The sequence below is a fragment of the Peromyscus leucopus genome, chromosome 3 (assembly GCF_004664715.2).
Source record: "Peromyscus leucopus breed LL Stock chromosome 3, UCI_PerLeu_2.1, whole genome shotgun sequence".
Lineage (NCBI taxonomy): Eukaryota > Metazoa > Chordata > Mammalia > Rodentia > Cricetidae > Peromyscus > Peromyscus leucopus.
Window position 1 is genome coordinate 58,731,549 of NC_051065.1, and position 24,087 is coordinate 58,755,635.

General features: G+C 58.1%; 1 protein-coding gene across 1 annotated transcript in view; it reads right to left on the minus strand.

The window, feature by feature from the left end:
• Positions 1 to 321: 321 nt before the first annotated feature.
• Flnc (filamin C) overlaps positions 322 to 24,087 on the minus strand; it is a 28,578-nt gene continuing 4,812 nt past the window's right edge. Inside the window, 49 exon segments of the mRNA XM_028866216.2 lie at positions 322 to 1,171; positions 1,329 to 1,397; positions 1,400 to 1,537; positions 2,099 to 2,317; positions 2,493 to 2,669; positions 2,756 to 2,888; positions 3,940 to 4,055; positions 4,303 to 4,440; positions 4,542 to 4,811; positions 5,016 to 5,258; positions 5,410 to 5,532; positions 5,625 to 5,777; positions 6,216 to 6,419; positions 6,496 to 6,657; positions 7,564 to 7,737; positions 7,827 to 7,955; positions 8,235 to 8,375; positions 8,695 to 8,794; positions 9,103 to 9,201; positions 9,616 to 9,863; positions 9,980 to 10,003; positions 10,187 to 10,376; positions 10,452 to 10,608; positions 11,063 to 11,186; positions 11,274 to 11,441; positions 12,072 to 12,116; positions 12,119 to 12,231; positions 12,468 to 12,630; positions 13,007 to 13,180; positions 13,791 to 14,388; positions 14,740 to 15,002; positions 15,088 to 15,205; positions 15,404 to 15,573; positions 15,663 to 15,753; positions 16,274 to 16,434; positions 16,575 to 16,698; positions 16,929 to 17,072; positions 17,671 to 17,784; positions 17,880 to 18,073; positions 18,280 to 18,416; positions 18,571 to 18,697; positions 19,021 to 19,158; positions 20,430 to 20,630; positions 20,760 to 20,922; positions 21,076 to 21,153; positions 21,280 to 21,398; positions 21,485 to 21,635; positions 21,752 to 21,849; positions 23,313 to 23,561. Coding sequence (XP_028722049.1) covers positions 984 to 1,171; positions 1,329 to 1,397; positions 1,400 to 1,537; positions 2,099 to 2,317; positions 2,493 to 2,669; positions 2,756 to 2,888; positions 3,940 to 4,055; positions 4,303 to 4,440; positions 4,542 to 4,811; positions 5,016 to 5,258; positions 5,410 to 5,532; positions 5,625 to 5,777; positions 6,216 to 6,419; positions 6,496 to 6,657; positions 7,564 to 7,737; positions 7,827 to 7,955; positions 8,235 to 8,375; positions 8,695 to 8,794; positions 9,103 to 9,201; positions 9,616 to 9,863; positions 9,980 to 10,003; positions 10,187 to 10,376; positions 10,452 to 10,608; positions 11,063 to 11,186; positions 11,274 to 11,441; positions 12,072 to 12,116; positions 12,119 to 12,231; positions 12,468 to 12,630; positions 13,007 to 13,180; positions 13,791 to 14,388; positions 14,740 to 15,002; positions 15,088 to 15,205; positions 15,404 to 15,573; positions 15,663 to 15,753; positions 16,274 to 16,434; positions 16,575 to 16,698; positions 16,929 to 17,072; positions 17,671 to 17,784; positions 17,880 to 18,073; positions 18,280 to 18,416; positions 18,571 to 18,697; positions 19,021 to 19,158; positions 20,430 to 20,630; positions 20,760 to 20,922; positions 21,076 to 21,153; positions 21,280 to 21,398; positions 21,485 to 21,635; positions 21,752 to 21,849; positions 23,313 to 23,561 — 7,820 coding nt within the window. The 3' untranslated portion in view covers positions 322 to 983.

Here is a 24,087-nt window from a genome sequence, read left to right on the forward strand (position 1 = left end):
CACTATGTAGGCGAGGCTGGTACTGAACTCAGAGAGATCCGCCTTTGCCTCCCAAGTGCTGGGATTAAAGTGCTTTCCAGTCACTCTTAACACTGACCGCTCTCATCTGCCATCTTCCAACCTTCCAGCTAGAGGGAGGAGACTACTTCTCCACCAGGTCCTCTTTCAGCCAGCATTCCTGACTTCCTGTCTTGCCCAGGCTCTTGCCCTCAGCCTGGAGTCAGGTCTCTGGGGAACAGCCGTCTCCCCTCTGTGTGGTCCTCTACCCCAGGTCAGGAGGCAACGGTGGACAAGCGCACACACTCAGGAAGAACAGCCAACTCTCCGCAACAGCTACACTTTATTTGGTGTTTTCCACATGTGCAAAAGTTTCCCAGAAAGCTGGGCCCCACAATGTGTAAAAAAGACCCCCAATAGGGCAGAGCTGTGCAACCATAAAAAAATAATAATAACAAGAGAAATCAGTCCCCCAGGAAGCCTGGCTCGGGCAGAGCACGTCACTCAGGGCCAGTCCACATGCCATGAGCTGCCTGTTCTGTTTTCTTCTGATTGTTCTTTTTCAAGTCCCTCCCTCTAGGGTTGTGGCCACCAGAGGGGCCTGATAGAGTCCTCAGGCATGGTGGTTTGTGAGGGTGACTTCTCCCACACACAGACACCCCGACTCAATGCTTGCCCGCTGGCTTCAGCCCCGCTATGACCCTCGGGGCTCCCACAGACCCCACCCCACCCCCTGTCTCTGCCCCTGAGCCCGACTCCAGTCTACCCTCAGGCCACATTTGAGGGACACTGATCCCAGACGGATAAAGGCCCTCCACCCCTCAAGTGCACAGTGGGGTGGGAGGTTGTGCCACTCACCTCACACCTCAGGCAGGGGTTTTAGTGTCTGATTCTGCGAGTGTGCATATGGACGGGTGTGGCACGTTTGTGTGGGTGTGAGTTTGGCAGGAAGTGGGGGCCTGGGCTGGGGGAGGCGCTCCTGGGATTCAGGGCACATTGACCTTGAAGGGGCTTCCAGGGACACTTTCATCACCCCATTTGACAATGAGGATGTAGTCTCCTTTTTCCTTGACAGTGTAGGTGACGTTGTATACCCGGTCTCCCATGTGCTTCACATATACCTCTTCACAGGGGGTCTTGGGCCCATGCACACCCACCATCATCATGTTGGTGCCTGGAGAGGGAGGCAGAGAGGAGTGACTCACGCCAGGGCCACAAGCAGCTCACACACACACACACACACACACACACACACACACACACACACACACCCGTCCCTGGACAGCTTCCTGCCCCCCCCCTCCCCCGAGGAGCCTCTTGCTGGAACATACCTGCTTTGCTGCAGTCCACAGTGAATGAGTTCTTCTGACCCACAAAGGCCTGGGACAGACCGGGCCCCTCGTCACCACTTTGCTGGCGTCGGAGGAGAACTTGGGGATGGAGCTGTAGCTGGCCCCGCGGCTGGAGGAGGACTTCGTCACCGTCTCCACCAGAACCGTGGACGTTTCGTGAAGACTGTGGCCGCCGGACAACCGGGGACCTGAAGGGCAGCGTTGGCCGCCAAGGGCCTAGTCAGAAGGACTTCCTGTCCTTTTCTAGGACCCTGACAGTCTTCTGGGATGGGTCTTGGGGGACCCTGAATGCACCAGGCCCCCCCTCCTGTCCTCAGCTGCAGCTTTTGAAGAATGAAACCTATTCCAAACAAGCACCTCCCGGCCTGCTCCAGTTCCTGCTTATCCCTGGGCCGAGCCACCTCTGGTCCGTCCCTCACCCTTCCAGGCTTCCCCTGGGGAGTCAGGTTAACTCACAGGGCAAGAGTATGGCTTTACAACAACAAACTGGGAGTATATCTCAACAGCGATCACTTGCCTAGTATGCTCATGGCTCTGGGGTTTTAAACCCCAGCCTTGAAAAACAGAGAGTTGTGTTTTTGAAGATGATCATTCACAGCTCTGCAGAATGGAATGCTGCCTAGTCAGGCCCACCTCTATCATGGTTACTTGACCACAGCTGAGGGCAGACTACAATCAAATGTGAATGGCCACTAGAGCCAGCCAGGCTGGGTTGGGCTGTAAGAACCTTCTCCACCCAGGGTACTCACCTGTGACCTTCGCTTTGAAGGGGCTGCCCACAATGTGCTGAGGGCCACCATACTTGATGGCAATGAGGTAGTTACCAGGGGCCATGGGAGTGTAAGTGACTATGTGGCCCTCAGGACACTCCCGACAGTCCAGCTGCACCTTAGAAGGGCCATCAATGGTGACAGACAAGGCCCCCGAGCCTGCATTCTGGGTATTCACAATGAACTCTGAAGACACACCTGGAGGACAGAGGGAGTGAGGTTGAAGGTCAGAAAGAACACGGCCCAGAGTGGGGCCCTGGGTTCCTTGCGTAGCCCTGCAAGTCGGTACCGGTACCACCGAGTGTCTGACCAACAAGTGTCTGGCCACGCCCCCTGACCAAACCCTGCTCCCCGCCCAGCCCCACACACTCACCGGTAGTGCCTCCCTCAAGCCCAGGCCCATAGGCTGACACCAAGCCTGGGTCCCCAGCTTGGCTCTGCTCCCCAACGCGGATCTTGAAGGGGCTCCCAGGGATATGGGCACCATTGAACTTGACATCAATTGAGTGGACGCCATTCTCGTGGGGGATGAAGCGGATGGTATGCTTATCTGTGAGGCAGAGGATTGGTGAGGTAGCGTCCATCTTTCTCTACCCCTCCCCCAGAGAGCCCCGCCCGGCGGGAGGGCCAGCTCACCACTGTCCAGCTCAGAAACATAGCACTCCTCCACAGCGCCTGAGGGGGTGTGTACCCTAGCATCGATCACGCCACGCGCCCCGTTAAGCTGCACCGCGAAAGACGCCGGCTGGTTCACCTTAAGCCCCGTCTCCTGCAGAGACCACAGAGCATGTTCAGAGTCCCAGGAAGCTGGGGCTAAGGTGGTTTTTTCTGCAGCTCAATGCTGCTCTACTGTATGGCCTGCACAGTGATCCCACCTCTCCAGCAGGGCCCCTGCCTGCCAGACCAGAGTGCAGGGAAGGGCTGAGAAGGCAAAGGCTGATCTGCCACTCTCTGCATCCACCTGCAGTGAGGTAGGCACCATGCTGGGTACCACAGGGGATGAGGAAGCAGAGGCCAGATGCTGTGCAGTGCAGGCCTGTTCGCAGAGTTTGACAGTACCATGTGTGTTGCAGGTGCCTGAGAGTTTGGATGGGGCAGGCTGAGTGCAGACTGCCCCAAGAACACTTTTGAAGGAGGTGGCCAAGGGGGAGAGCCGGGCTCGGGGCAGCAGGGTGGAAGCTTGGGCTAGAGTGGAGGGGTTCACTGTGGGTTGAGAGGACTGCACTGCCCGGCAGCGCCAAGGGTGGGGCAAGGCCTCCTTGCCCTTACAGGGCCGCTCTGGGACACTGTGTCCACACTGTGTCCACACTGTGACAGTGTGGCTTGCTGAAAGCCTGTGTGGTACACATCCCCATACGGCAGAAGGAAAGGAGGGGACCTTTCTAGATGTCACACCAGGGGAAAGTAGAGCTGGTCCCTGTGGCCAGGAGAGGGGCAGCCCAGACGCTGTGGCTACATGGGCCTGCTCAGGAGTCCTTTGCAGACTAGCTTACGCCTACTTTGTACTGATTTTATGTACTTATTCTCACGAAGTCAGTAGCTGCAAGCGTTCTGGAGAAAGTGGGGCACACGCAGTGACAAGAAACGTCGGCTCTCGGGAAGGACGGGGCTTGTAAACAGCACACACAAGGCATGGAGCCAAAGCAGAAGTGTCCACTGGGATGCAGACATGCTCCCCCAAGGGCCCTGACCCATGCATATACAGTGGGAGAAGGGACTGCGGCCCGCTCATTTGCCAAGGTCACTGCTGAGTCACTGGCCGCATGGGCCTGCCCTCCCAGACCCTAGTCTGTCTTCCAGGTCCCACCCCCAGCACAGACCTGGAGGCTGGTGACAGTGAGGCGGCGAGCATCATCTGAGAGGGAAGCCACAGGCACCACGAAGGGGCTGTCTGGGATGTGCTCATCGTTGAACTTGATGGAGACCTCATAGTCACCTGGGGAAGGAGGCTAGTCAGCACTTTCCAGGATCCAGGTAGAAAGTGCAAACCACACCCCGCCCTGTCTGATCCCAGGGCAAACTCACTGGATCAGAGCTCAGCTCTGAGTGGGTGAAGGGGAGCAGGGACAGATTGAGGGGAGTCCCACAGCCCCAGGCATCTTTGGGCTGGTCAGCAAGTAGAAACCCAGGACAGATGAGGGCAGCTGGGGCAGCCCACCCCCTCCCCAACTGTGAACATCTACCTGGTTCCTGGACAACATAGGAGACGCCACAAGAACCATCTTTGCGGTCTTCAAATGCAATCTCTGCCTTGCTGGGACCTTCCACAGCAATGGACAGGCCCCCGGCACCAGCTTCTCGGGTCCAGATGCTAAACTCCGCTGGATTCGGGGCAACAGGGTAAGGGTGGCGTCTGAGAACGGTTGCCCCCACATTGGTTGCCCTGGCCCCAAGCTCCCCCACCCTGGCTTCTGCTCCTTACCTGGCACCCCAGCTACACCTCGCTCCAGCCCGGTGCCTCCAGCCCGCACCTTGTGGGCACCACCTTCACCTAGTGGACCCACGGTGAACTGGAAGGGGCTTCCAGGCACGTGTTGGCCACGGTACTTGACTGTGACTGTGTGGGGACCCATCTCCTGGGGCACGAAGCGCACACTGTACGCGCTGTCTTCGCCCTCGACGATCTCGGCGGCTTCCGTCTTGCCAGATGGGCTGATCACCTGGGCTGTCATGTCCTGAGAGCTGGCCTCCCCTGAAGGGTCGGAGTGATGTCAGGCCAACAAGAGGCTGTATCTGGTTTCCACAGTCCCCTCCCTCCTCAGTGAACCCCCTTCTCTGCTCAGACCCGCCCTGGCCGTCAAGGCCAAGGTGGCCAGGGATAGGGTCATGCTGTCTCACAAAACAGAAGGCCCCAGCCTCCCTGTGAGGACCCCAGGTCCCAGTGCTCTCTGCTCACCTTCCTGCTGCCGGGTGATGCTGCCAAAGGAGCCTAAGCGTTCCCGGCCTAGGAAATCACCGAAAACAGCAGGGAAGGGGTCTCCGCCAACCTGGGTGGACTCTTCCACCCGGACTTCACGCTTGGTCTCTCCACCCCGCGTCTTGCTGATCTCTGTCCGCTCTGTGCGGGTGTATGTGTGACTGCTGCGTGTGAAGGTACGCGTCAGGCGCTCCTGGGCGGACACCATCTGAAACCAGTTTCCTATAGAAAGCCCAAAGCCAGGAGGTGAGGAGAGAGGCGAGCAGGACAGAGGCTCCCCCAACCCCTGCCCCCCAGTAGGCTCTAGGCTGCAGGTGCATCCCCTGGCCAGCCCTGCCCCTCCCTGGCTCCTCTCTGTCTTTGCAGAGTCTACCTGGGATCTTGAGGTTGAGGTCGCAGGTGCTGCCGATGGTGGCGATGGAGGGTGCCTGTCTGCGCCGGGTGATGCTTTCCTTCATGCGTCCCTCACCAGTCACCTTCACGGTGAAGGGGCTTCCTAGAAGTGAGAAAAGGAGAATGGGGTTCAGGGGTCACCGGCCTGGTCACCAGATTTGTCCCCAGCCAGCCCCAGCCCGGACGGAGCCTTACCAGGCACATGCTTGTCAGCAAACTTGATGTTGATGATGTAGGTGCCGGGTTCAGTTGGGCAGTAGGTGACTTTGCATGTCCCATCTTCCATATCCTCACAGTTAATGTCCACCTTGCTAGGACCTTCAATGCTCAGCCCGAGGCCTCCATATCCTGAGAGAAGGAAAGAGAGGAAAATGTCTCCCCTGAGCCTATGACACCCGCATCCACATTGCTCTCCTGACCGGTACTGTAGACTCTGCCTAAAACAGATGCCAATGAGTATAGTAAACACTAAGAGAATGGCACCATGGGAGGTAGAGAGGCGGGCCAACGGTTTGTCGTCAGGGCCCACTATGGAGGCCTTCTGGAAACCCATACTACAGTCCTGGTAGATTCCAGTGAGCAGGATAGCTGCGCTTTCTCTCCACTGTGACAGAGCTGACTGGGGACATTCACTTTCCCCCCAGTGGGCTCCAGGCTGAATCCCAGCAGGCCTGAGAAGACCAGGGGAGGAGGGTGTGGCCAGAGGGGGAGGTCCTGGGCAGGAAAGAGGGAAAAGAATCTGTGGGTTGCCAACTAGATGGGGGCGGATTCTGGGGAGAGGCGTACCTGCATTGCGAGTGTCCACGATGAACTCTGCCACTTGGAAGGTGTGTCCCTCGGAAAGACCCTTGCCCCAGACTCGAACTTTGCTGGCATCGCCGATCTCCGAAGGCCCCACCAAAATCTTAAAGGGGCTGTTGGTGACGTGCTTGCCGCTCTTGCGGACGCTCACCACGTGTTCACCAACCTCCTTGGGGGTGAAGGAGATCCCTGCAGAGAAGGACATTGAGCAGACTGTCCCCGAGGCCTCCCCCACTCAAGCACCCCCATGTACCCCTGTGCTCACCAATGTGTCTGTTGGGCAGGCGCTTGAGCAGGCATGGCTCCTCGTTGCCTGATGGGGCACGGATGCTGGCCGTCAGCTGGCTGAGGTCGCTCTCGGTGATCTTCAGCGACACGTCCGTGGAGGTGCCCACGTTAAGCTGTGATGTTCTCATCGAGTCGTCACCTACGAGGGAGTTGGGATGGGCCAGGCTGTCAGCTCCAGACAGACTCTGGCATTCCTGGTCTGCATCCACCTTAACTAGCAACCACGGAAGGCCCCAGCATCCCTGTTCTCTGTGCCTGTCTCAGTCCAGGAAGGGCTAAGTCCCTCCTGGAACCCTGACATGTTTAACCCTGAGTCACATGGTGTTCTAGAACAAGACAGCAGACTAGACTGTCTGTGTGACTCGGTCACAGGGCTAAGCTGTCTCAAGGTACCAAAGGAGTGCCAATGCCCTACCTTTTCAAGAGTAACTTGAAAGTGAAATGACTTCTTTTTTCTTTTCTTTCTTTCTTTTTAATTTTTTTTTTTCTTTTTTTGGTTTTTCGAGACAGGGTTTCTCTGTGTAGCTTTGGAGCCTGTCCTGGATCTCACTCTGTAGACCAGGCTGGCCTCGAACTCACAGAGATCCACCTGGCTCTGCCTCCCAAGTGCTGGGATTAAAGGCGTGCGCCACCACCACCACCACCACCTGGTTGATTTCTTTTTTCAAGACAAGGTTTCTCTGTGTAACAATCCTGGCTGTCCTGGAGCTCACATTGTAGACCAGGCTGGCCTCAAATTTGAGATCCACCTGCCTCTGCCTCCTGACTGCTGGGATTAAAGGCTTGCACCACCAAGTCAGGGTCTTTCTGTAGCCTTGGCTGTCCTGGAGCTCACTATGTAGACTAGGCTGGCCTTGAACTGACAAAGATGATTCTGTCTTTTAAAGCATGATATGGTGGGATGTTTCTTGGCCGTTATGAAGAGCAGCACCCTTACATTTATCTCAAGATGCTCTCCTCCCCAGCAGTCTCTGTCCAAATGTCCCGAGTGAACTGACTTGGGCGTGTGCGTGGCAGGTTGTGCATGCCCGAACGTGCACCTCACCTGTGATCTTGGCCGTAAAGGGGCTCCCTGGTATGTGCTTGTCGTCAAAGCGCACGATGATGCTATAGTCTCCAGGTGCCGTGGGTAGGTAGGACACAGTGCATGTGCCGTCCTTGTTGTCCTTACAAGTGATCTCTGCCTTGGATGGGCCCTCCACAGCCAGTGACAGCCCCCCTGCAGGAGACGGTGGGCTGACGTCAGAGGGTCTGCCCTTGTGCCCACACCTGGCACGTCCCCTCACCTCTTCAGGCAGCTTTCCTCACCTTCCCCAGCATCCTTGGTGACGATTGTGAAGGTGGCAGGCTTGTTGACCATGCCATGGCTCAGGCCTGGTCCATAGGCACTGACATGGCGGCTGTTGATGGCATCTACGTAGAATTGCAGAGGGCTCCCTGGGTAGTGACAGATGGGGCTGGGTCAGCACAGGGGCAGGGGCTTCCTGGACCCATGTTGGCCCCCGGCATCTTTAACAGCTTTGGTTGCTGTGCCCTGTGTCTCTGCCATAGGGACCTGGCTCTTAGGCGCCCATCACCCACCAGGACACACATTTTCCCAGGAGCTCCCTTAGTGCCTGTGTATGGCAGGTGCTGAAATACTTATTTAAAGGAGGAAGGCAGGGCCAACATGGCGTCCGCTTCCCTTGCCACAGCCTCACCCTGCCCCCAACTCACCGGGGATATGGTTGCCATCATACTTGATCCCCATCTGGTGCAGGCCTTTCTCGGTCGGCGCGTATCTCACTGTGATGGTGCCGTCTTGGTTGTCGGTGATGTTGGGACGAGCTGTCTTCCCAGAGGGCATTCGCACCTCCCCTGAAGGGCAGACACACTTACATGTGGGCTGCTCGTTTCTCCCACCACCAACCCCACCGCCCCAGGGCCTGCTCTTGTGTGGCTCCACTTTCCCAGAGGCCAGACACTGGGAAGCAGCCTCTCCTGGAACAGAAGGATGATCCTGAACTGGGAGACAGAGGGCTTGAACCTGAGTTCTAGCTCTGCCCAACTGTGGCACCCAGACTAACAGGTTTTCTCTCTCTGGGCCCCAGTGCGCATCCCTACGCTTAATCTTAGACGAAAGGCCGACAGGTACGCTCAGTTCCCACCAGAGCCCCGTGTGTGCAGGACCCCTTACCTGTGAGCTCCCCTTTCTGCACAGTGAAGGGGATGACCAGGTTGAAGGGCCTCAGCATGGACTCCAGCGGCTCCACGGGAACCACGGGCTCCTCTGTGGCCTGCAGCAGGTGAGAGGGGAAAGCGCGTTGGCGGGGGAGACCCGGGGGCGCGGCCCGCCTTGTGACTGAAGTCAGAGAGAACGAGGAAAGAACAAGAAGGTTAATAATGCAACCCGAGTGGCAGGAGAGGTGTGTCAGCTGCAAAAGAAGGGGTGCCACACCCAGCCGTGGGCTCCCTCTGCCCGTCCTAATGCCTGCCTGTTCCCCAGGAGGCCCAACCATGGCCCCAGCCTGCAGAAGAATAGAAGGAAGAAACGGAGGAGGTGGGGAAGAGGAGGATGGTGAGGCCTGTCGGGGGAGCGCTATACCCAGTGTGTGGGGCAGGTGCCAGGCCGAAGGGGGGCATAGGGCTGGCGCAGCTGCAGCACTTCCGCAGGCTCCTCCACGTGAGGCAGGGGGTCACATGCCTGGGAAGCAAGGCACAGGGCACACAATGTGGTGGGTCCCAGAAGTGACTCCGATTGGCCCAGGACTGAAGTCCTGGGTGGGTATCTCAGGAGTTCCACCCTTGTCCTGCAGGGCTACCTCTGTGGGAACAGAGGAGCCAGCGACAGAGAAGGGTCAGAGAACACAGTGAGATCCTCCAGAGAGGGATGGCACCCCTGAGGCCAGAGGTGGAGCTGTGCCACCTCCTCGCAGTTTGGGAGACAGCAGGGACTTCAAAGACTCAAGGCTAGAGTACTCTGGTTCCACTCGTCGGACATGGGGACAAGTTCTCTGTTTCCTTAAGGACAGCTTCTAGGATCCCTTGCAGCTACTGGGAGGCACAGTCTGCATTCCCCTACCCCTGTCCTCCAGCCCCACCACGGCCATGCACTTACCAGCACGTGGAAGGGGCTGTTGGGGATGTGTTCACCCCCAAAGCGGATGGTGATGACGTATTTGCCCGGCTCGGGTGCGGTGTAGTAGATATCGAAGGTACCGTCGTGGTTCTCAACCACATCCACGTCCAGCTCTGCCCCGTCTGGCGTGGACACCGTGCAGGTCACCTTCCCCTTGCCCGCTGCCTTGGCATCCACCGTGATCACAGTCTCCTCTCCAATCTGGATTCGGGGACCCAGGCAGGCACCTGCCGCAATGAAAGAGCCAGATCAGGGGCTGTGGAGGCCATGCCTGGCTCTCTCTTCTCCAGCCGCTCCCACGGCCTCCAGCCCCTAGCAAAGGAAGGAAAAGAAGGTTACTCACCCAGTCCATGGCCTCCAATGGACACTGGAAATAGAAAAGAAAGTCAGGCCATAAAGGTTCAAGACGAGCTAGTGTGTGTGTGTGTGTGCTGGGGCAGGGCTGGGACAAAGGGGACTCTTTGCCAGCATCCGCCAGGGACTGTGCTGGGGGCCTAAATGCACTCTAGGGGCACTGGCTGGTGAGAAGGGGTGGAGAGTTGGTGCTCACCCGTAACAAGGCACTTGCTGGCATCCCCCGTAGGCAGGGCATGGATGCGGAAGGGTGAGTAAGGGATCTCATCCCCGCCATACTTGATGGTGATGGTGTAGCGACCACTCATGTCTGGCAGGTAGGACACAGTGTATGTGCCGTCCCCATTGTCTCGGATGTTGGCCTTCTTGGGTTTACCCTCAGGGTCCTAGGGGAGAAGGAGGGGTCAAGTCTGCCTGTGTCCGTAGAGTTCAACTGGGAAGGGGGCTGTACCTAGACTCACCAGGATCTGGACAGTGAGCAAGCCCTCCCCAGCATCCCGAGCATCAATGGTGAACTCCACAGGCAGGCTGGCAGGGATGCCGGAGGCGTTGAGGCCAGGGCCACTGGCCCGCACCTTGCTAGCATCATGGGCTGGAAGCACTTTGATCTTGAAAGGGCTTGAAAAACAAGGAATGGACAGTTATCGAGGAGCTGGAGCTTGGGCTTGGGAGCCTTCCCACATATGGGTCGGAGGACCGACTCTCCAAGGGCAGCGTGGAGGGGCCGGTTCCCAGGACCAGGTGACATCTTGAGTCTTGGAGGAGGTCTCTGAAGGACCCATTTAACCTAGTCTGAGCATTTTTTTTTTCTCCAAAGGAAGATGCTGTCATTTGTTTAAAGAGGTGGGTCCCTAGACTTTCTGTGGCTCTTTTCCTAGATGCTGATTTGGTGTCAAAGCTGCGGGGGTGATATTATCTTCAGGGCAGAGACCCCTGGAGTGCAGCAGGATGGGGTAGTCCCAGGAAGGAGGTTCAGACAAATAAGGGGGACTGCCAAGTCCTGGCCCTGAAGGCGTGGCCCCAGGAAGACCTCTCCAGAGCTCAGCATGGATTGCCCAAGGCTGGCCCTCACCTGCGGGGCACCTCCTGGTCAGCATACTTGACGGCTACTGTATAGGGTCCATCAGTGGCAGGTGTGTAGTGGACAGTGTGGGTCCCGTCGCCATTGTCACGTACCTCCACAGGCTCAGCCACACCTGGACAAAGGCGGGGGGTGGGGGGAGGTCAATAGAGCCTATTGGAACCTCACTCCATTTCCCTCTCTTACCCCAGACATTCCATACCTGTGGGGCCCAGCACGGCCACCTGCAGAGGGGCCCGGCCAGCTTGGCTGCAGTCCACTGTGAAGGTCTGAGGTACTCGGGCCCTGACACCGGTCCCTAGCCCTGGTCCTGAGCATTTCACCTTCCCAGGGTCCACCACATCCTTCACAGGAACTCGGAATGGGCTTCCTGGGAGGGAGAGGAGAAGGAGGAGGAGGAGGAGGAGAGGGTGGTTAGCCTCCACCCATTGCCTGGGAAGGTCTGTCTCCCTGGGCTGAGAATCCAAGGAGAAGGCAACCACCCTGCTACTGAGAGGCCCACAGGGACAGCAGACCAGCACGGGAAAGCAGTTTGGAACTTGCTAAGAAATAAGAGACAAGAGCAGGCAAATCTGACTGCAGAATGAGGCTGGGCAAACCTCACTTGCTTGAGCTCAGCCCAGGGAGAAAACCCTCCTAAGTCATTAAAATGTTAAAAATGGAATATTTTAAAAACGACTTAGGTTTCTGACTGACACTGTGGTTGAAATATGAAGAGGCCATGCAAAATTCAATAAGGAGGAAACAGTGTCTTGTTTCAGCAGACCCAGTTCCTGTAATGATGGAAGAAGACATCACCCACCCAAGTGGCCATAGGACAGCAGATCTGGTGAGTGGGCCTGCATGACCGAGAGCTGGTGCTGCGGGCGAGGGCCTCTGGGAATGAACCGGAGGGCTAGCACACGTCCACGACCCCTCCTACCCTGCTTCTCTCCCTCTGCAAGTCTCCACATCCACCTTCCCCCCCAGTTCTCCTCGTGGCCCCAGCCTCCCGGCCCACCTGGGATGGGCTGGCCCCCGAAGGTGATGTTGACATCGTAGTCCCAGCAGTGAAGGGGATGTACTCCACCGTGCAGCTACCGTCTTTGTTGTCCTTGCAGGACATCTTAGCTTCTGAGGGGCCCTCGATGGCCAGGCCCAGGCCTCCTGTGCCAGCCCCCCTGTAAAAGAACACTGCCGTCAGCTCCCGTTCCAGAGCCAACGAAAGGTCGGAGGGGGCTGGGGGCAGGGAGGACAAAAGAGCAGGCTGCGGGGACCCCGTGCTGGAGGGAGGGGCTGCACGGGCCACCCCGGAAACAGGAAGAATGAAGTGGGTGACAGGGAAAGGGGGAAGGGCAAACAGCAGAGACCAAGATGGCTGTCACTTTGGGTCAAGGTCAGGCCAAGAGAAGGCTACCTGGTTTCCACGGTGAAGCGGTTGGCCTTGTTCACCAAGCCGCCCTCCAGGCCCGGCCCAAAGGCCCGGACGCGGGTGGGGTCACAGCCCTCAGTCACACCTACTCGGAAGGGGCTCTTGGGCACAGCTACCTCATCATAGAGCACCTCCACCAAATGTACACCTGGAAGCCGTGTACAGAGTCAGCCGAGAGAGCAGAGCCCTCCTCCTCACCTTCCTCCTCGCCCTCCTCCCCCCCCCCCCCCCCCCCCCCCCCCCCCTCCTCCTCCCTCCCTCCTCCTCTCCCTCCTCCTCCTCCCCTCCTCCTCCTCTCCCTCCTCCTCCTCCTCCTCCCTCCTCCTCCTCTCCCTCCTCCTCCTCCTCCTCCTCCTCCCTCCTCCTCCTCCTCCTCCTCCTCTCCCTCCTCCTCCCCCTCCCCTCCTCCTCTCCCTCCTCCTCCTCCCTCCCCCCTCCTCCTCCTCCCTCCCTCCTCCTCCTCTCCCTCCTCCTCGCCCTCCAGAGCATGCCGTGACCCACGCCCACTCTCAGGGACTCCTTACCCTCTTCGTAGGCGGTGTACTGCACTCGGTAGGTACCATCCCCGTTGTCTGTCACATAGGTGTCTGTCTTAGCACCCGAGGGGTTGAGTACACGAGCTGTCACGTGGTTGCCGCCTGTGGCTGTCAGAGACCTCGCATCCACGGTAAATTCCGTGGTCACCTCCCGCAGGACACCTAGATCCGGGGAGCCAGGCTCAGCCTCCACGCCGGGCCTTCCACACCCCTCTCTCCACAGCTGTTCTTTCCCGCAGAGCCTGGCCACCCCTCTGCACCCTGTGAGTCTCAGGCCTTTGCTGGACCCTCTGCCTCTCCTCCCTTCCCCGCTGAGTGCCGTCCTCCGCCCTGGTCAGTGCCCCGCCAGCCTGAGAACTGTGGCGGACTTGCCTCTGCTCAGCTTATTCCTAGTTAGCCTGGCTGTCTTGCAAGCAGCCCATTCGTGTGACTCTCCCCGATTCTTGACACACACACACACACACACACACACACACACACACACACCCCGGACCTAGCTTTCTCACTGTGCCATTTTACGTCATCTCCGTTTCATTGGGTCTGAGATGCCTTACACTGACGAGCCCAAAGATCTTACCAGAGAAGTGCCCAGGGGCAGAGGCTGTTTTGTCACAAGAGCAGAGACGAAGCTTCACGCCCCGTTGCACCCCCCTTTGCTCCTTCTCTGGGACGTTGAGCCCCCCCAAAAGCTCCATTTGCTCCCCTCCCAGCTCTCCCCCCTCCTTCCTGACCTCGTCCCAGAACTCGACACTGCGGGCCGCTCCTCTCTTACCATGTGGCTCCACGCCAGGCCCGGAGACCTTGACGCCACTGGTATCAACTGCAGGCTGCACGTGGACGCGGGTGGGGAACTTGGGGATGGGGTGGCCGCCATACTTGATGGTGATGGTGTAGGTGCCCGGGAAGGCGGGGCTGTAGGTGATGTGGTAGGTGCCGTCCGCGTTGTTGTGGATCAGCACCTCGGCTTTGACGCCAGCGTCCGACAGGATCTCAATGGTCAGCTCAGCCTCGCCCGCCTCCGAGCAGTCCACAGTGAAGGTGGCCGCCTCTCCAGCCTTGCCACGCTCCAGGCCTGGCCCGCTGGCCCTCACCTTGCTTGGGTCGAACACGGGCTGGATGGTGGCCTTGAAGGGTGAGCCGGGGATGTGGGCTTCAGCAAACAGGATATTGATGGTGTACTCGCCTGGCTCTGTGGGCAGGTAGCTGACGGCACAGGATCCGTCACCATTGTCCTGACACTCGATCTTGGCTTCGCAGGGACCCTCAACAGTCAGCCCCAGGCCTCCGGTGCCAGCCCCTTTGGTGTCAATGGAGAACGGGGCGGGGGTGCCTACAAGCCCACCTTTGAGACCAGGGCCGTAAGCGCAGACCTAGGAAGATGAACACACACGTTGGTCCCCTGAACTTGGCGGCTTCTCCTAAGCTCCCAGACTCTGTGGCTATGACCTAGCTAAGCACCCTGGGCTCTAGCAGCTACCACAGAGTCTTTACGACTCCAGGAAAGGACACTGAGACAGAGATGAAGTAGGGGAATTCAAGGTCTGATTCCAAGGCCAGGCTCGTAACTAAGCTGTCTCTAAGACAGGTCCTATGTAAAGAATGGTCCTGGTCCTGGAGGTACCTACCCCAGGCCCATGTGTCCTTCTGGTCTCTGCCTATAACTCACCCATCTTTCCCACCAGCCCCCAACTCCGGGATCCCACCAGCCCCTAAGTATTTACCTTGGAGGGGTCAGGGGGCAGGACACCTTCTACAGCAAAGGGGCTGCCAGGCACCGGGTGACCATCATAGGTGATGTCCACTTTGTAAGGTCCCTCTTCGGGGGGCATGTAGCGCACAGCCTGGGCTTCTGCCCCACCCCCAGGCTCCAGTTTGCAGGGGATAGGTCGTCGGGAGGGTGAGGTCATCCGCACATCTAGTTGACCCTGACCGCCAGCGCCTCTTGTGTTCACCGAGAATGCCTGTTCCTGTCCCACAGCTACCTCTGTGTGGAGGGCAAGGGACACCATGAGCAGAGACTCTAGCCACTCACCCAATACCCCGCAATCCCAGGGTGGCTCTTCACTTACTGCTGTTAAGGCCCTGAACTTTGACTTTGCTGAGGTCCAATGGGGGTGCCACATTCACCACAAAGGGACTTTTGGGGACCGGGTCCCCACCGTAGGTCACCGTCACTGCCATGTTGCCCTATCGGGTACAAGAGAAAGTCAGAATGGAGTGGCTTGGGTTCGTCCTGGTAACGGCTCCTTGGACTCTGCAGCTCACTGATGAAAAGCGGGAGCAGACGGAGGCAGGGAAGGGCAAGGACCGGAATGGCTCTGACGCTGAGGAGGTTACACTCAGACCCCATCAGCAGCATGGGAGGCGTGAGGGAGTGAGGCGTACCTGCTGGACAGCGGTGTACTTGACAGTGTATGAGTAGTCATGGTTGTCAATAATTTCAAAGTCCCGCACAGCCTCGCCCTTGGCTGCCCCCGCGAAGTGCACATTCAGCTTGGCCTTGCCGGCTCCCTTGGTCAGCACGGTGAAGTGAGTCGGCTTTCCCACTTCCACACCTGGAAGCCCCCACCGAGAGACGCAGTGAGGAACCCAGCTAACCCCAACCCCAACTCACGCCAGCCCCATCCTCGCCCAGACATCTAACCTGTGCGGCTCAGCCCGGGGCCCTCAGCCTTGACCTTGCTAGCATCATGGGATGGGTCCACCTTGATGTGGAAGGGACTGGCCGGGATCTCCTGGAGGTGGAAAAGTCTTGATCAGGTTTCCCAGGGGGCAGTATTGAGCTACATGCTGGTCAGGACACTCAGGGACCAATTCTGGGAAAGGCAACCTCTAAAAGGCACTCCTGTGCTGTGTGAGGCCCAGCGCGCTCTCTCTGTCTCTGTCTCTGTCTCTGTCTCTCTCTCTCTCTCTCTCTCTCTCTGTCTCTGTCTCTGTCTCTGTCTCTCTCTCTCTCTCTCTCTCTCTCTCTGTCTCTCTCTCTCTCTCTCTCTCTCTCTCTCTCTCTCTCTCTCTCTCTCTGTCTCTCTGTCTCTCTGTCTCTCTCTCTCTGTCTCTCTCTCTGTCTCTCTCTCTGTCTCTCTCTCTGTCTCTCTCTCTCTCTCTCTCTCTCTCTCTCTCACACACACACACACACACACAGGACTCCACAGCCTCTGTGGAAGTGTGCCTTCTGCCCCAGACACAGCTCATTTCCAGCCACCTTCCCAGACCTTTAACACGCAAGCCCACGACTACCAGCAAGGGCTGCAGTACCTGGTTGGCAAAGAGCACCATGATGGTGTAGTGGCCGGCCCCCGGAGGTGTATACTTGACTGTGAAGGTGTCATTGTCATTCTTGATGATGTCGAAGTCGATGTCAGCTTCCACAGGCCCCACCACACCGGGCGCGCACTTGATGCCAATGCTCACATCACCTGAGAGGAGGAAGGGCAGGGGCTGTGTGTGAGACCCAAGAGCTTCTCCCACTAGAGTCTCCTGGAACCACACCAGCCAACTAGGTCCAATGGTTCCAAGCCCTCCCCACCCAGAACACGCCCCCAAGGGAGTTGCGCACCTTGTCCAGCTTCACTGCAGTCCACTGTGAAATAGGTGGGCTCATTGGCCTTAAGGCCTGTCTTCTCCACTCCGGGGCCATAGACCTTTACCCGCTCAGGATGGCTGCCCTCTCCCACATTCACCTGTGGCAGGGGTTTGGTGCTCAGGGAGTAGGCCTTGCTCAAGGCTAACCTTTCCCAGGGGCTCCCCACCCCAGCCTCAGCTTAGGTGATCAGTCTTAGCCTCTTTGTTGAGGCCTTGAGGCAGGAAAATGTGCAGAGGGTCCATGACAGCTCGTATCTGCTGCATGGGGCCCAGACTCCTCTGGGACTCCTCGTAGTGTGTGTACAAGGGCCAGGGTTGGAAGACATACCCTGAAGGGGCTCTTGGGCACATTGACGCCTCCCCAGGAGACAATGATGGTATGCTTGATGGGCTTGGTAGGCACGTAGGAGCAGCGGAAGGTTCCATCACCGTTGGGGATCACCTTGATGTCGATGGGGCAGCCATCTGCATCCTGTGGGCACCAGTGAAGCAATGCTCATAAGGGCAGAAGCGGCCACAGGGTCTCTCAGTGCGCCCTCTGCTGGATCAGGCATTCTCTGCACCTTTCCCATGCAGTATCTACACACCCACTCCAAAGCCCAGCCACGGAGTCCAGTGCCACGTGCTTTGGTGGCCAGTACCTACCCCAGGAGCCAAAAGACTTGGCTTGAGGCCACCTGTGTGGCCTGCTTCCCAGCTTATGTTTAGCTTATGTGTTAGTCAGGGATAGGCTGGGCTAAGCCAATGTTTCTAAAATTGATTAACAAGCCTTTCAAAGAACAATTGTCTCCTTGGATCCTCAAGACCTTTAGGGGGTCAGTGGACACTAGTTTGTGAAACTGACTTGAAGTCAATGTCATATTTGGTGAAATCATCTTTCAACTGCAAATTATTGACTCAAAAATGAATTCTGGGTAATATGTTTTTAAGATTATCATCAGCAAGAAAATAGGGTTTTAATTTTCCATAGAACTATGGCTACATGAGATCCAATCCTGCCTCTCTGTGATGTTCCAGCCTCCCTTCTGGAGGCCCCTGTCTGTGGTCATGGGGCACAGTGGGTGTCCCACCTGGGCATAGAGCTTCAGATCTCCCTTGCCAGCAGCCCGGGCATCAATGGTGAACTCAGCCGGCTTGTCCACGATGCAGCCAGTGGGTTCCAGGCCAGGTCCAAAGGCTTTCACCTACGCAGGGCAGGAGAGGAGGGCTGGGTTGGGGACCGGAGGAGGACCAGTGCACCAGAACTCAGCCCAGACAGATGTGGGGACTAGGACCCCACCTTGTCTGGGAAGCAGTCTGGTGGGGCTGGCTGAATGTGGGCAATGAAGGGGGAGTCCCGGATGTCCTCGTCATCACAGATGACATGCACGGCGTACTCCCCGGGCTCCGTGGGCCAGTACCGCACATCACAGGATCCATCACCCTTGTCGTCACACTCTATCTTGGCTTGTGAAGGCCCCTCGATGGAGAAGCCTGGGGACAGGTGGGAAGGGTCGGAGAGCATAAGAGGCAGCCAGGCCTCTCAGGCAGGCCCCCCATGTTTCCTTCTGCTCCCACCCCAGTTACTCCTGTGCCCCCTGTCTATGCTTACCCTGATACCCTTCAACGTTTTCACCTCTTCCCTCGGCCCCTCAGTATCAGTCCTTTATCTCACACTCCCCTGCCACCCAGCCACTTACCCAGCGTCCCCACTTCTGTGCCGATGGCTTCCACCACAAAGTCAGCAGACTTGCCCACCTGGCCAGTCTCCAAACCAGGACCCCATGCCCGCACTTTCTGGGCTCCGGCCTCTGGGCTCACCTGGACCTCAAAAGGACTGGGAAAGGAAGGACTTTGCATCAATGCTAGGAAGTGCACCTGTCAGAACCACCCCTATTCCCTCCTTTCAGATCTGCAGGGAGTGACTTCCTGTCCTGGCAGCCCGTGACACAGACAGGAAGACCCAGACAGGGAGGGGGCGCGGTGCTTACCTGCGGGGGACGGCATAGCCACCCCATGTGATGGTCACCACGTACTTCCCAGGCACCACGGGGTAGTACTCGCACTCGAACACACCGTCCCCAGCCTCCCGCACTTTCACTGGCTCCTCTGTGCCTTCTGAGGAAATACGTGAGGGTCAGAGATCATGGGTCCAAAGTCTGGGAGCCCCAGGGGTTTGGTCCCCTCAAGGGGTCCTTGGGACCTAGGCCTGTCTGAGGGAGGTGCTGCTGGTGGGCAGAGCTGAAACCAGTGTCAGGACCATGTGTCATCCCCCAGCCCAGCAGCCCGTGTAGCACCCATGGTGGAGAGAACTAGCTCCAGTTTTCGAACTGGGCAACAGGCAGAGAGGAGTCCGCGGTGTCTCTGGTCACTGTGAATCTTGGGGTGGGGTTGTGTGTGTCGGCTGCCATTAGACCCCCTCCCCGGGCCCTGGCACTCACTTGGCCCCTTGACTGTGACCTTGAGTTCCCCACTGCCAGCACCCTTGGTGAACACCTTGAAGTCCGCCACCTCTTTCACACGCACGCCTTTGGGCTGCAGGCCTCTCCCAGAGGCACGGCAGGCATTGGGATTACAGGCTGGGGGGCGGGGGAGAGAAGAAACAGAAGGATTGGGTGCTGAAGGGCCCCGGAAAAAGGTCAAGCTCCTCGTCACTGACCACCTTACTGTGCATGGGTCTCCTGAGCCCTCCCAGGAACTGGGCATGGTCTCATGCAACCCCATGCCTTCTGTGTCCACCACAGAACGGAGGCTGCTGGGAGCAACGCTGGGTGCAGGTCCACGTCAGGGCCTTTCCTCAGAGACAAAGACATGGCACAGTCTGCACTAAGTGGGCTGAGAGACGAGGAAGACTCTTTACCCACACCTAAGGCCTTCCACCTTTAGCCTCAGGTCTCCTCAGGACCACCACAGCTGCCTCACAAACTGTGGCAGGCCACAAAACATCCAGCACCACCATGGAACACGAGGATTTCCATGTAGCGTGAAACCTTCCGCTGCGCATGGGCAATGCATGGAAAACAGCCTGCTTGCTAAATACAGAAAACGGCATGGAGCTCATGGCATGGGCACCACAAAACTAACAGCCACACAGAATCCAGGCCTGCCAGAGAAAGCTCATGGCACAGAACTCAGACCCTGCCACAGAATACGGGCAGTGGCTCAGCAGCTGAGGCCAGGCATGGGACACTGATAGACAGTGAGACACTTTCTAAATTTTAGGACAGAAACTACCAGGCAAACAGCAAAAGAAAACAGACCTGTCAGAGAATACAGGCCGTGCCATGGGATTCCAGCCTGCCCCAGAATGCCCCAGAATGGGAGCCATCCACACCACGTGGGCAAGCCACAAGCACCGGTGAGGCCAGTCAGCTCCGGCCATGCCCGGCCACACCTCCACTGGCGAGTACTAACGTGGCGCCACTCTCCTGGCCTGGTGGACGATGGCCACAGAGGGAGTGGGCAGCAGCAAGGGCACTGAGTACAGGGAGAGAACCAGTCGGGGGCGGTTTACCAACGGAGGGCCTTGCACGCCATGTGTGCTCTGCCGGTGTGGCCGCGTCCCCCTCTCCCACCCTCTGTGTCGCCCATATTCTGGTCTCTTTCCGTGTGGTCTCTGGCCCTCCTCTTACCCAAACCAGCCCCCTTGGGGCGGAGGGACGATAAAGACCAGATAGCTCTCTCCAGAGCCCCACATGGCTGCTCCTGTCTGTCTCCAGCCGACAGCTAGCTGCCGCCCCGACCTCCCCCTCCCCCGCTGTGGGTAAAGCGTGCGTTTCTCATCAGTCCTAGAGCGGAAGTCTGGGGCAAGCTTTCTGTGTCTGGCTTTGGTGAGGTGAAGCGCCCTTACCTTCTGCCACATGGACAGGGAAAGGGCTTCGGGTGATGGGGGCCCCAGCGAAGGCCACGTGCACCGTGTGCGGTCCCTCCATCACAGGCCTGTATGTGCAGCGGAAGGTGCTGTCACCCTTGTCCTCCAGGGCCACCTCGACTGTATCTCGCCGCCCCTGTGGGTCCACGATCACCACAGCCACGTCCCCAGTGCCAGCCCCTGCAAAGGACGGGCAGTCGGTACCCGCTCTAGATACCCACCTCTGATCAGGCTCTCTCACAGCCAGTTCAGCCCCACACCCATACACGGCCAGAGGCTGCCCCCCCATCCACCGTGGCTGACCCTTACCTGCAGTGTAGATGTCAAAGTAGGTGGGCTTGTTGGCCACATTACCCACAGGTTCCAGGCCAGGGCCACGGGCTGATACTTTGTTGGCATCCCCGAGGGCCATGCCCACATTCACCTCAAAGGGACTGCGCTCGATGTTCTGGCCAGCAAAGAGCACGGTCACCTGGGACGAGGCGGGTCAAAGGTTAGTTTGGGGGACACTAGTTCTGAGGGAGTAGAGGCAAAATGAGGGTGAGGGGTGGGCAATGGCAGTGGGGTGTGGGCTGAGAGGGCAGCAGTGGATAGCCAGGAGGTCTGGGGGCCTCCGGGGAGATACCTTGTGTAACCCAGCAACCTTGGGCACATAAGAGACAGCGTATGTGCGATCCTTGTCATTGTTGGGAACCACTTTGGCCTATTGGGAAGGAAAAAGATTGAAAACCACACGATTGTTAACCTTTACTGATGTCATAATCCCGGGACTCCCGGGTCCCAGGTAGCCTCTGGTTCCAATCCCCTCATGCCCAGCACTCCACTGTACCTCCTCAGTGTGGCCCTCGGGGTCCTCAATGTAGACCAGCACCTCACCCATACCGGCGTCTACTGTCTGCACAGTGAAGTGGGCCGGCTGCAGCACCGTGTTGCCCTGGGGCTCGATGCCTGCAGGCAGAAGCAGAGCCCAGATCACTCAACCACCCTACACCTGCCCAGGTGCCTCGGGAAGGCCATTGGGACTCAACACGTACCAGGCCCATAGGCAATGGCTTTCTTGGGGTTCAGCTGCTTAGAGCGAACAGGGGCACCAGGTTTGAGCTTGGCCTTAGGAAACTGGGACAGGTAGGTCATGACAGAGTGCTCATCCACGTTGGGGTCCACGATTTCTTCGGGGGCAATCACCTGCCACAGGGAGATGATGGTTGCACAGTGCCCTCCCGGTTCGCACCTGCTTCCTGGCCGCTCACCCCAGGGTCCTTCTCTCTCCGTCGCCCCTCCCACCCTGTCTGCCCGTGTACCTGGGGCACCCCAAGCCAGTCATCCGCTTGTTGCATGGCCTCTCTGGCATTCTGCACAGGCTGGTTGGGATCCCAGGCTTCCCAGTCAGGGCAGAGACCTAGAAAGATGGTGGAAGAACGTAACAGTAAGCCACGGAGCTAGCACCAGGCATTTGCTTGGCCAATAATCCCAGAGTCCGAGGCTTCACATCCTCTCTGGCCGGCTCTCGGCCCTTCCCCAGGCAGGTTCCCGTTGTCCCCTGACGTAGCAACCCATCACCATGTCAAGGCGTAGCAGTCCTTGCTAGCACCAACAATGCATCCTTTTTCTCCCCCGATGACGCAGCCTGGTACCAGCCCTGCCAGCCAGCCTCCTGCTTAACCCGAGACCTAGCGGAGACCCTGAGCACCAAACCCCAACCAAGGCCCCCTCCACTTGGTGCCAGCTGCCTAAGGGTGGGTAGGAGGTGAGAACCCTGTCCCCCACGACCCCACGATGAATCTTTCCACAGGTGCCAGGAAGTCCCACATCCCTAAGCTGTTCCGCACTAGCCTTAGGAGTAACTCTCCCATCTTAACTGCCTTTGGAGAAACTGAGGCATCAAAGCAGCTGCTGGAAGATAGATTCTTCTGTATGGACATCAAGAGCCCAGCCTCCCAGCAGGTGGGATGCTGATGGAGTCCCAGATCACCCTGTGAAGGGTTGGCTGTAGGGTCGGTGTGGGGGTGGGGGGTCAGCTTGGCCCAAGACAGAGATAGAGGGTCTGACAGCGCTGGTGAGGAAGGGGCCGCTCGCAGGCTGGAATCCGTGACTGGCTGGAACAGCTGAGCTCACTGCTGGCAGCCACACCAGCTTTGGGCAACGGCTCAGCAGCTGGGAATGCTTCCCAGGCCGCATGCCCCCGCCTCCCACCCCTGCTCCCCAGCTGACCCCAGGGCGGGGGAGGATTCCCCCAAGGGGCTGAAGCTCCTCAGGCCAACCGCCCCACGGTGGTGGACGGGAGGAAGGAGCTGGTTGTTGGGTGGAGCTCCGGCCTGAGCTGCTCAGTCCTCTAAGGGCCTAACCAGGCGGACCCAGAAGGGCAGGCCAGGGTCACCTGCCATTGGACAACACAATGACACCATCCTGGGCCTCACCCTTTCCTCAAAGCCATCTCAAGAGTCATAGGAAGACTGACTCCTTTCTGTATCTCACTCGGGGTTTCTTGCTCTAAGGCCCACCTAGTTCCTTTCTTTCTGCTGGAATAAAGGAGCGGTGTCCGTGTGACAAAATAGCCCTGGGCCCTGAGGTCACTTCTGGAGCATGTTCTTGGACAAATCACTAGTCCTCTCTGGACTTCTAGGCTTGCCTATAAAATGATTGGTTAGAATCCTTTGCTTGCTCCTCTTCAGTCTAGCCCAGCACCCAGGAACAGCTTGACTCCAGCAGTGACTTCCAGATGGAGCAAACCCTGCAGGGGATCCCCATCCCTTGGACTCTAGGTTGACATCGTGGCAAGCACAGCGAGCCTCAGCACCTCCAGATTGTCCCCCACTCTCCTACTGGACTATCAGTCCGCAGCGTGCCCACCGGCTTACTCACCAGGGGCACAGTTGTCCACCAGGGCACCCAGGGCCTTGCCATCCTGCCAGTCTCGGTTAAAGTTGGTGATGGGCAGCTGGGGCACCTTGTTCTGGATCCAGCCGAGCAGGCGCTGCTTGGGTGTCTGTTTGCGGGCATCCTCATCATCCTCATCCTCCCACATGGGCATGGAGATGGAGTAGTGAAGGATCAGTGTCCAGATGAGGCCCAGGATCAGCTTCAAGTTCCCATCCACGATGGCCTTGCTGTCTGCAGAGCGAAGAGAACAAGCCAGCTCAGAAGGGCACCCTGTGGTGGTACCCTCCATCCCCCACAGGCCCCTGGAGCAGCTGTGTGAGCGCCAGGGTTGAGCCCTCCTCCCTCTGGGACTTCTCTCTGCCTACCTTCTCTTTCACTCACTCCTGAGGCCCTCGCCAGATGCCAAGTCCTTTCCGGTCTCATCTTCAGAAGCAGACTGCTTCCCTTGCTGACACCCTTCCTCTACCCCAAGACCATCCTCAGCACTGGGGTCTACCTCCCATCCAAGCAAGTGCCCCCCCTCCCCCGCCAAATGCAGGCCTCTTAGGGGCAGACACTGGTTTTGTTTTGAGTCAGGGTCTTATGTAGCCTGGACTGGAGAGCCTTGAATCCTGATACCCAGCCTCTCCTTTCTGAGTCCTGACATTACAGGTGTAAGCACCACACCCAGTTTACACGGCACTGGGATCAAACTCAGGGTCTCACGTATGTGAGACTCTACCAACCAAGCCACGTCCCCAGGCCCTTGTCTTAACTG